Here is a 10,494-nt window from a genome sequence, read left to right on the forward strand (position 1 = left end):
TCGAGACCATCCTGGCTAACATGGTGAAACCCCGTCTCTACTAAAAATACAAAAAATTAGCCGGGCATGGTGGTGGGCGCCTATAGTCCCAGCTACTTGGGAGGCTGAGGCAGGAGAATGGCGTGAACCCGGAAAGCGGAACTTGCAGTGAGCGGAGATCCCGCCACTGCACTCCAGCCTGGGAGACAGAGCGAGACTCTATCTCAGAAATAAACAAACAAACAACAACAAAAAAAGCATAACAACATAAAAATAATATTATCTGGCCGGGCGCGGTGTCTCAAGCCGGTAATCCCAGCGAAGTGCGAGGCCAAGGTGGGCAGATCGCTTCAGCCCCTGAGTTCGAGACGCCTGGTCAATATAACAAGATCCTGTCTGTACAAAACATAAATTAGCTGGGCGCGGTGGCGTGTGCTGCCTGTAGTCCGAGCTACTCAGGAGGCTGAAGCGGGAGGATCGCTTGAGCCCGGAAGGTCGAGGCTGCAGTGAGCCGTGATCGCACCACTGCACCCCAGCCTGGGTGACACAGTGAAAATATTTCTCTAAAATAATACCAATAGTTTGCCCTGTAATTTGTAACTTAGGACGTAGTTACATAATAAAATGCAGACTTATCTCCACTTTGCGGAGTAGGAAACGAAGGCTCGGGTAGGTTAGGTGAGTTCCCCATGTCGTGGCGCTACTTAAGTGGCAAAGCAGAGACTCAAGCTCTGTTCTCCCCTAAGCCTGGCGCCCTCACCCTGGGTGAGTCTGGCAGCTACCCCAGCCTCCAGCGCCCCCCTCTGACAAGCCTGGGATTCGCACGCCCGCTGCCGTCGGGGACAGGGTCTCTGCCCCTCCTCCGGGGCGGTGGTCCAGTGACGTCACCGCTTCTTTAAGACCCCCGCCTCCGCCCCGTCCCGACACTCGGCCTAGGAATTTCCCTTATCTCCTTCGCAGGTGAGTCCCGGGCAAGTGTGAGTGTTGGAGAGACGCCTCTTGGGGCCGGGTGCAGGGTGCTGGCGGCGTGGGTAGGGGTGCATGCGAACTCGGGCTGCCGCCACCTGGATGCGCGAGTCCCTCAGGGGGTCGGGCGGTCTGCGCCCAAGCCTCCGAGGTGATCGGGTCCTTCGAGGCTCCCAAGGGTTAAACGCCCCTCCCCCCTCCCCAGGGACAAAGACACCGAAACCCCGCGCGCCCCTCCCCCACCTGTCTTGCCTTTCGGGGCGGGGCGCCCCTCCCCCTTCCCCCTCGCCTGGGGGAGCAGACCTTGCGGCCACTGCAGCTATAGAACCCTTCCTGGGCGAGCGGCTCCCAGGCTGGAGTGGTCGGGTGGGCCGGGGAGCCCTCGGACAGAGTGGGGCCTGCAGTGCATGGAAAAGAAAGGGGCAGCGGCACACTCACAGGGGAGAGGCTTGGGGCGCCTAGACCAGCGTGGCCCCGACCCTAGCTCGGCCAGAGGCCTAACGGCTGGACCTGGGCGTTGGGGCAGCCTGCCCCAGCCAGTCTCCCCAAGGTGGCCTGCTCCGGCCACTGCCGGCCGGGATAAGTTTAGGTCCAAGCCGTACAATGGAAGAACTCTGGGCAGTGGGAGACCACAGCAGTGGGAGGCCCAGGTCAGACGTGATCCCCTCCGCGACGTCCAACACTGCCTGGGATATGAGGGGATACAGGTGCAGGCCAGGTGGCGGTGGGAGAACTGGTGTTGAGGGGAATCTAGCACAGCATTTGGTCTAGAATTCACAGGAAAAGACCACAAGCCTTGAGGCTATGCTCTCCAGCCCCTAGGGGAGGTCAGAAGGGTGGGACCAGGGAGTCACTGAGTGACTTTGGGGAAGGAAGTGCTTTTAGCTGGGGGATTAATGATGTTTTTCTTCATCTCTCCTGCTCCTGGTGTCTGCCAGGCTGGGGTGTGGAACCAAGTTGTGAGGAACTTTGGGTGGTGGGAGGAAGCTTGGGATCTTCAATCTTAGTGTTGAAATTAACAAGTTTTGGTCGGGTGCGGTGGCTCACACCTGTAATCCCAGAACTTTGGGAGGCCGAGGCGGGCGGATCACCTGAGGTCACGAGTTCGAGACCAGCCTGGCCAACTTGAGGAAACCCCATCTCTACTAAAAATACAAAAATTAAGGCCAAGCACGGTGGCTCATGCCTGTAATCCCAGCACTTTGGGAGGCCGAGGCGGGCAGATCACGAAGTCAGGAGATCGAGACCATCCTGGCTAACATAGTGAAACCCCATCTCTACTAAAAATACAAAAAATTAGCCAGGCATGGTGTTGGGCGCCTGTAGTCCCATCTACTCGGGAGGCTGAGGCAGGAGAATGGTGTGAACCCGGAAGGAGGAGCTTGCAGTGAGCTGAGATGGCGCCACTGCACTCCAGCCTGGGCGACAGAGCGAGACTCCCTCTCAAAAAAAAATTATCCGGCCGGGCGCGGTGGCTCACGCCTGTAATCCCAGCACTTTGGGAGGCCAAGGCGGGCGGATCACAAGGTGAGGAGATCGAGACCACGGTGAAACCCCGTCTCTACTAAAAATACAAAAAATTAGCTGGGCGTGGTGCAGGCGCCTGCAGGAGGCTGAGGCAGGAGAATGGCCAGAACCCGGGAGGCGGAGCGAGCCGAGATCGCGCCACTGCCCTCCAGCCAGGGAGACAGAGTGAGACTCTGTCTCAAAAAAAAAAAAATTATCCAGGCGTGGTGGTGTGCACCTGTAATCACAGCTACTTGGGAGGCTGAGGCAGGAGAATCACTTGAACCTGGGAGGCACAGGTTGCAGTGAGCTGAGATTGTACCACTGCACTTTACCCTGGGCCACTGAGTGAGACTCCTTATCTCAAACAACAAAAAAAAGAAATGGACAAGTTTTGAGCGTTAAACTCAGGGCTAAAACTGAACCATTCTACACGGAAACTGCTTGAAAATCACAATGTCTTCTCATCCTGCTGTTTGCTGCCTTGCAGCCTGATGTCTGGCCCTGGCCTTGGACTGTCATTGCATAGGTTTCATCCTGTTATTTTTCATTTGCACTCAGAATAGCCAGGGCAGGGCTGCTTGCACATTCACTGTTATGAACCAGTGCCTGTCACATAACTAGAAAGAATAATAAATGCTAAAGCATTAAGTGTTCATTTTGCCCATGAGAAGTGAGGCTCAGGGAGCATGTCTTGACCGAGTTCCGGGATGTGATGACTACTTTCCATGGTGCATGCCCCTAGTGTCCTGTCCACATGTGGCCTGAGGTCTGGGCCTGCCAGGCCTCACCTTGTTGTGCTTCTGTCCCAAATACAGTGCAGCTCCTTCAACCTCGCCATGGCCTCTGCTGGAATGCAGATCCTGGGAGTCGTCCTGACACTGCTGGGCTGGGTGAATGGCCTGGTTTCCTGCGCCCTGCCCATGTGGAAAGTGACCGCTTTCATCGGCAACAGCATTGTGGTGGCCCAGGTGGTGTGGGAGGGCTTGTGGATGTCCTGCGTGGTGCAGAGCACCGGCCAGATGCAGTGCAAGGTGTACGACTCACTTCTGGCACTGCCACAGGACCTGCAGGCTGCACGTGCCCTCTGTGTCATTGCCCTCCTTGTGGCCCTGTTTGGCTTGCTGGTCTACCTTGCTGGGGCCAAGTGTACCACCTGTGTGGAGGAGAAGGATTCCAAGGCCCGCCTGGTGCTCACCTCTGGGATTGTCTTTGTCATCTCAGGGGTCCTGACGCTAATCCCCGTGTGCTGGACGGCGCATGCCGTCATCCGGGACTTCTATAACCCCCTGGTGGCTGAGGCCCAAAAGCGGGAGCTGGGGGCCTCCCTGTACTTGGGCTGGGCAGCCTCAGGCCTTTTGTTGCTGGGTGGGGGGCTGCTGTGCTGCACTTGCCCCTCGGGGGGGTCCCGGGGCCCGAGCCATTACATGGCCCGCTACTCGACATCTGCCCCTGCCATCTCTCGGGGGCCCTCTGAGTACCCCACCAAGAATTACGTCTGACGTGGAGGGGAATGGGGGCTCCGCTGGCACTAGAGCCATCCAGAAATCCAACAGCTTTGGGATAGGTTGGTATCTTTTGTTTCTGCCTTCCGCTATTTTTCTTTTGACTGAGGGTATTTAAAATTCATTTGAAAACTGAACCAAGAAGATGGCTCAGACTCCCACTTAGGCTCTGCCGTTTCTCTCCCTTGGATGATGGAGCCAATGAGGGGCTGCTTTGAGATTTTGGATCTTGACATGCCCATCTTAGAAGCCAGTCGAGCTGTGGAACTAACGTGGAGGCTGCTTGCTCTGCTGGCCTTTGCAACAAGATAGACTGTCCCCAAGAGTTCCTGCTGCTGCTGGGGGCTGGGCTTCCCTAGACATCACTGGACAGCTGCCCCCATCCTACTTGGGCCTCTGGAGCTCCTCTCATCACCCCCTGGAAAAGCAAGTGATCTGTTAACAAAGGATTGCCCACCCCCGGAACTTGTCACCTCTGGCTCCTCTGTCCCGATAGGACGTCCACCCCCGGGGCCAGGTCCCAGCTATGTAGACCCCCGCCTCCACCTCCAACACTGCACCCTTCTGCCCTGCCCGCCCCTTTACACTCATATTTTTACCAAATAAAGCATGTTTTGTTAGTGTGTTTGGTGTTGCAGGGGGTTACTGAGTGCTCACCCTGGCTAGCGGAAGAGGTGGGCATAAGTAAGTCATGATCTCCTCTGCCCGTGGCTTGAGTGAGCATACCCACCAGGCAGAACCTGGAGCCAGACCTTGGCCTGACAGCCACCAAGGGAGGCTACCTGGCTGTCCCTGCCCAGCCCTAGTGGCGGCACACAGATTAGAGGGAGCCCAGTTACAAATGCTCTTTATTTCCAACTCGCGGGTGGGGATGTTGGGGAGGGGATGTGATGGGCAGGCCCTCCCTGCCAACTCCAGGGTTGGGAGGGCATGGTCTGCTCCTTGGTTTTGGAGCCCATGAGCTGCTGCCCTTTCAGTGAGGTCAGAGTTCCTGGGATGGGAGGGCTCAGAAGAGAAGGAAGGCCAGCCAGTATCCTGGGCAACGGAAGGAAGCAACTACTGGGGAGGCGGGGGCAGGCCAGGGTGCCCAACACCTCTGGGCTGCCTAACTTGGGGGAGAACATCAAAGGGGACCCCATTGAGAAGAGCTCAGCCAGGCCAGCTGACCCAGCCCTGCAGCCAGGTATAGCTTGGGCTTTTGAAAAGTGGGTTTTCCTGGGGAAGGAGGTTGTGGTGGAGCAGGGCATCTGGTCACCAGGCCAAGGTGGAAGGTGCGGAGCAGTGGGGAGCAGCGGGCTCCCAGGGGAAGCCTCTGCCTCACACGTAGTCCCTCTTGTCCAGTCCAGACGTGCCTGAGCGGGAGGGGATGGAGTAGCCCAGCCTCGGTCCACGGGGCCGCTCGACCTGGGGCGGGGGGCACGTGCAGCAGAGGAGCCCCCCGCCCAGCATAAGCAGTGCGGCTGCCGCCCAGCCCAGGTAGAGGGAGGCTCCCAGCTCCCGCTTGAGGGCCTCAGCCACCAGGGGGTTGTAGAAGTCCTGGATGATGGCGTGCGCCGTCCAGCACACAGGGATGAGCACCAGGATGCCAGCGAGGAGGAGGATGACTCCCGCGGTGAGCACGATACGGGCCTTGGCACCTTCATCCTCCACACATGTGGTACACTGGGCACCTGTGATGGCCACCAGGAGGCCAAGCAGGGCCAGCAGGAGGGCGATGACACAGAGGGCACGTGCAGCCTGCAGGTCCTGTGGCAGCGCCAGCAGTGAGTCGTACACCTTGCACTGCATCTGGCCCGTGCTCTGCACCACGCAGGACATCCACAGCCCCTCCCACACCACCTGGGCCACTACGATGCTGTTGCCGATGAAGGCGGTCACCTTCCACAGGGGCAGGGCACAGGACACCAGGGTCCCCAGCCAGCCCAGCACAGCCAGGGTCATGCCCAGCAGTTCTAAGCCGGTCGAAGCCATCTGCCCCTCGGTTAGGTCTTCTTAGCCCCAGGCAGCCTAGGTGACTCAAAGGGTGTGTCTGGCGTGCTGGGTGGGTGTCTCTGTACCCAGCAGGAGGGGAAGGCTTGTTGGTGTCCTCAGGCCAGGCCAGTCGTCAGTTCTGTGAACCTCTTGAAAGGCTCCTCCTCTCCGTGCCTCTTGCAGGTGTCTCTGGTCCTTGCGGAGCACAAAGCAGACTCCTGGTCCCACTCAGCTGAGTGGTGGGTGTCACCTTGAGGGGCCTCTGCCCATCAAATGCCGTGAGGGTGCTGCTGCTCTTGCCACCCTGCTGTCACACCTGGGCTGAGCTCACACCGGCCCTGTGGATGCACTGCCAGGCTGAGGACATCCGCGTCCCCTGCGGGCTGGCACAGGCTCCCACCAAGCGACTCTGACAGTGCCACCTGAGGACTCTGCAGGCTCTCGACTGCAGGCGGGGTTTTAAGGCCCAGGCAGGGGAGGAGCAGAGTGAAGTGCAGGGAGGCCAGGATAGGGGAGACCTGAGCCATGGGGAGGGTGCAAGGCTGAGGATTCGTGGGCAGCGGGTGGATGAGAGGCCTGGGGGTCAGTGGGGGACGCTGCAACTGAGTGGCGACAGGGGAGGAAGAGCATCCGTAGCATCTGTGCATGTGGGAACCATGGGTAAAGGAGGGGAAGATGGAGGACAAGCTGAGGAAGAAGAGAGGGATTGGGGGCCAAAAAAGTAACAGGGTCAGGACAGAAACACACACAGGGGGCGTTGGCCTGCCTTCCTGAGCCTCCTCCTCCCGCAGCCCCTCCCGGCCGCCTCTGCTCTCCCCCGGCCCAGTTTCGTGATGCAAACACTCCCCAGCTCCCCAAGTGTCGCACACCCCCACCCGCCTGGGACTCTCAGGAATCTGATCCATCCCCCGTCTCAGCCCAGTGGCCCTGCTAGCTCCCAGGGGAAGAGCCCCGCCCGTACTGTTCCCCGAACGACAGATGCCTGGCGCCCAGCTCAGGTGGCATCGCCCTGGCAACGGCCTAGAAAACTACCCCCCCTTCAACCTCAGCTCAGGTGCGCTCTTGCCACCCTCGCTGCTGAAAACGAGGCTGAGCTGAACTGCCTAAGGTTTCCAGAGGCCAGAGGATAAGGGGCCTGTTGTGAAGGCTGGGGGACCCTCAGGAAGGGGGATGGAGGTGGGAGGGGCTTGGGCTGGAACCCAGGGTGAGGCGCAGCCCAGGACCCAGTTATCTTCCGTGAGTGGGTGCGTGAGTGGCCAGTCAGGCCTCCCGGGACAAGACACTCCAGAGGTGGGCACGGGAGTGAAGTCCAGGGACCCAAGTGTCCCCAAGACCTGCCTTCCAGTGTGCAGGAAAGCCTTTCCTCTGGAAAAACTCCCTCAGAGCCTGTGATTCCACTCACAGGGACAGCCTGGGAGTCCCACTGACCGAAGTTCAAATCCTGACCCCTATCTGGGACAGATCATGGAAGGTCAAGGTCCTTAACCTCCTTTGGTCAAAGATCCACTTGAGAAACCCCATGGGACTCACAGAAAAAGCACCCACAAAAATGTGCCCATTTGCGGGGGAGGGTTCATGAACTCCCTCAAACCCCTGCCCGGGTGCTAAGAACCTCTGAAGATTGTTGTCTGAAAAAGGGGCGTGACAGCCGGGTGCGGTGACTCACGCCTCTAGTCCCAGCACTTTGGGAGGCCAAGGCGGGTGAATCACCAGGGCAGGAGTTTGAGAGCACCCTGGCCAACATGGTGAACCCCGTCTCTACTAAAAATACCAAAAAATTAGGTATCCCAGCACTTTGAGAGGCCGAGGCAGGCGGATCAGGAGGTCAAGAGATCGAGACCATCCTGGTCAAATGGTGAAACTCCGTCTCTACTAAAAATGCAAAAGTTAGTTGGGCATAGTGGCACGAGCCTGTAGTCCCAGCTACTCACTACTCTGGAGGCTGAGGCAGAAGAATCACTTGAACCCAGGAGGCGGAGGTTGCAGTGAGCCAAGATCGCACCACTCCACTCCAGCCTGGTGACACAGTGAGATTCCGTCTCAAAAAAAAACAAGGAAAAAAAATTAGCTGGCTCTGGTGGCGGGCGCCTGTAACCCCAGCTACTTGGGAGGCTGAGGCAGAAGAATCGTTTGAACCCAGGAGGCAGAGGTTACAGTGAGCCGAGATCGCACCGCTCCACTCCAGCGTGGGTGACAGTGGGAGACTCTGTCAAAAAAAAAAAAAAAAAAAAAGAAAGAAAAAGGAAAGAAAAAGAAAAAGCGATGTGAGGAAGATTCCCTCCATTCACACACTTTCCAGGGAGGTACAGAGGATCCTCAGAGTGGGCCTTCAGCTGGGACTGCCTCTTACCCGCCTGGTGCTGGGAGGGCTAAGGTGTGCTGGAGCCCACTGGCCAGTGCGGGCAGGGCTGGGGTGCCCACCACACACATCTGGTGGCTGCACCACTTCACGGCACTGCCTTCAGGGAGCCAGTGGCCAGGCACGCCCCTGCGCAGTGCCCCTCACTTATTTGGTGGGACATTGTGTATAAAGGGCTCTAACCTCAAGGAGCGTTCAGGGTTCAAATCCAGGAGTATGAGCATCACTTCTGCGAAAGGTTTTAGCATCTTTTGGGTCTGGGCACTGAGGCTCACACCTGTAATCCCAGCGCTTAAGAGGCCAAGGTGGGAGGATTGCTTAAGGCCAGGAGCTTGAGACCAGCCTGGGCAACATAGTGAGACCCCATTTCTAAAACAAACAAAAAACAAACAAAATAAAAATTAGCTGAGTGAGGTGGTTCCTGTCTGTAGTCCCAGCTACTCAGGAGGCTGAGGTGGGAGGGTCTCTTGAGCCCAGGAGTAGTGAGCTATGATTATGCCACAGTCCATCCTAGGTGAGACCCTGTTTCTATTTAAAAAAAAAAAAAAAATGATACTTTTGGAAGAGAGATTTATACTTTCCTTCAGATTTGCAAAGGGGCCTTGGCCCAAAACAGCTTAAGATCCTCCCCTGCAAACACAGAGACTGAGGCCAGGGCCAATCAGCCTCACCTCCTCTTCACCACCCCTTTCCACTGAGGGGGGCTCCTCCGGTTCGAGGGGCTGACCTGGTGGCCCCACAGAGTCTGGAAGATGAGGGGTGATGACAGGGGCTGGAAAATGGCCATCGATGGACTCAGGGAATCTTGTGGTGGGTTTGTGCAGCTCACCCAGCCCCCGGGGCTTGGATTTCACAGGATGGGGGTGGGGAGAGCAGAGAATTGCAGACGGAGGCAAGCCGGTCAGTGGGCTCCCTTGCAGCCTTCCAGGGGCCTCCAGGAATCCAGTCGCACAGGTTTGGGCAGCTGTCAGGAGGCAGCAGGAAGCCTGGCTCTCTGGAAGGCCCCCCACCCTGCAGCCCCAACCCAGGGGCTATTCTCTTCCCCGGGCCAGAACCAATCCTTCTCTTTCTAGGGCCTAAGGTGATCGGCTCATCCCACTTTTTCGAGGGACATTCCCAGTTTGAATATTGGGTCCTGCATCCCAGGAAAACCGGGACAGCTGGTCCACTTGTCGTCGGGCCCTGCGGTTCCACAGGCAGCTCTAAACCCCTACGTTGTAGCCCAGTGGCGGGCTGCACACATCCGGTGAGCATTGTGCCTGGAAAGGGCATAAGAGGACCCCAGGGGATTTTTTTGTTGTTTTTTGAGATGGGAGTTTCGCATTCGTTGCCCACGCTGGAGTGCAATGGCACAATCTTGGCTCACTGCAACCTCTGTCTCCCGGGTTCAAGCTATTCTCCTGCCTCAGCCTCCCAAGTAGCTGAGATTACAGGCATGCGCCATCACAGTCAGTTATTTATTTTTTTTTAATTTAGCAGAGATGGGGGTTTCACCATGTTGGTCAGGCTGGTCTCGAACTCCTGACCTCAGGTGATCCGCCCGCCTCAGCCTCCCAAAGTGCTAGAATTACAGGCGAGCGCCACTGCACTTGCTCGGCGACGCCAGGTTTTTTCATTTTGTTTTTTGAGACGGAATCTTGCTCTGTCGCCCAGGCTGGAGTGCAGTGGCGTGATCTTGGCTCACTGCAACCTCGCAACCTCTGCCTCCTGGGTTCAAGCGATTCTCCTGCCTCAGCCTCCCGAGTAGCTGGCACTACAGGCATGCGCCAATACGCCCAGCTAATTTTTGTATTTTTATTAGATACAGGGTTTCACCATATTGGCCAGGCTGGTCTCGAACTCCTGAGCTCGTGATCTGCCTGCCTTGGCCTCCCAAAGTGCTGGGATCACAGGTGTGATCCACTGTGTCCAGCCAACCCCAGGTTTTTAAGACCCCAATTCCTCTTTGACCCAACGTCTCCAACATTGGAGCAAGGAGGAAAGCAAGCCGACACTCCAGGGACTAGCCAGCTGCATGTGTGACGGCTGCTCAGTGGACACGCACACCCCCACCACAGGGCCCAACCCGCTGGACTTGCCTTCACAGTGGCCAGGCGCAGCTTCAGCCTCCTCCCACCCCGACTCCCACTCCAGGTCTCTAAGATACAACAAAGTATCTCCCCAAGCCCCTTGGAGAGAGTAAAAGTGGGGAAACATCTCAGAGCCTAG

The 10,494-nt window shown here is 57.5% G+C and overlaps 2 protein-coding genes across 3 annotated transcripts; one reads left to right on the forward strand and one right to left on the reverse strand.

Moving 5' to 3' along the window:
* The first annotated feature begins 627 nt into the window (after positions 1–627).
* On the forward strand, positions 628–4,579 carry CLDN6 (claudin 6). Of its 2 annotated transcripts, none has more exons than XM_023225812.2 (2): positions 628–939; positions 3,275–4,579. In XM_023225812.2, the coding sequence occupies exon 2, from the start codon at positions 3,291–3,293 to the stop codon at positions 3,951–3,953; it is 663 nt and encodes a 220-aa protein (XP_023081580.1). In that variant the 5' UTR covers positions 628–939; positions 3,275–3,290; the 3' UTR covers positions 3,954–4,579. The 2 variants fall into 2 exon arrangements, with proteins under 2 accessions (XP_023081580.1, XP_023081579.1); XM_023225811.1 differs by having other exon boundaries at positions 901–939; positions 3,270–4,579.
* Positions 4,580–4,787: 208 nt separating this feature from the next.
* CLDN9 (claudin 9) lies at positions 4,788–7,074 on the reverse strand. Its single transcript, XM_023225872.2, has 2 exons — positions 7,053–7,074; positions 4,788–6,468 (listed from the first exon to the last, which is right to left on the reverse strand). The coding sequence occupies exon 2, from the start codon at positions 5,925–5,927 to the stop codon at positions 5,274–5,276; it is 654 nt and encodes a 217-aa protein (XP_023081640.1). The 5' UTR covers positions 5,928–6,468; positions 7,053–7,074; the 3' UTR covers positions 4,788–5,273.
* Positions 7,075–10,494: the final 3,420 nt, after the last annotated feature.

The sequence above is a fragment of the Piliocolobus tephrosceles genome, unplaced genomic scaffold (assembly GCF_002776525.5).
Source record: "Piliocolobus tephrosceles isolate RC106 unplaced genomic scaffold, ASM277652v3 unscaffolded_29099, whole genome shotgun sequence".
Classification (NCBI taxonomy): Eukaryota; Metazoa; Chordata; class Mammalia; order Primates; family Cercopithecidae; genus Piliocolobus; species Piliocolobus tephrosceles.

What these genes read in the sequence shown, in the direction of transcription:
- CLDN6 (XM_023225812.2), top strand. Translation starts at nt 3,291, where the DNA reads ATGGCCTCTGCTGGAATGCAGATCCTGGGAGTCGTCCTGACACTGCTG.
- CLDN9 (XM_023225872.2), bottom strand. Translation starts at nt 5,927, where the DNA reads ATGGCTTCGACCGGCTTAGAACTGCTGGGCATGACCCTGGCTGTGCTG.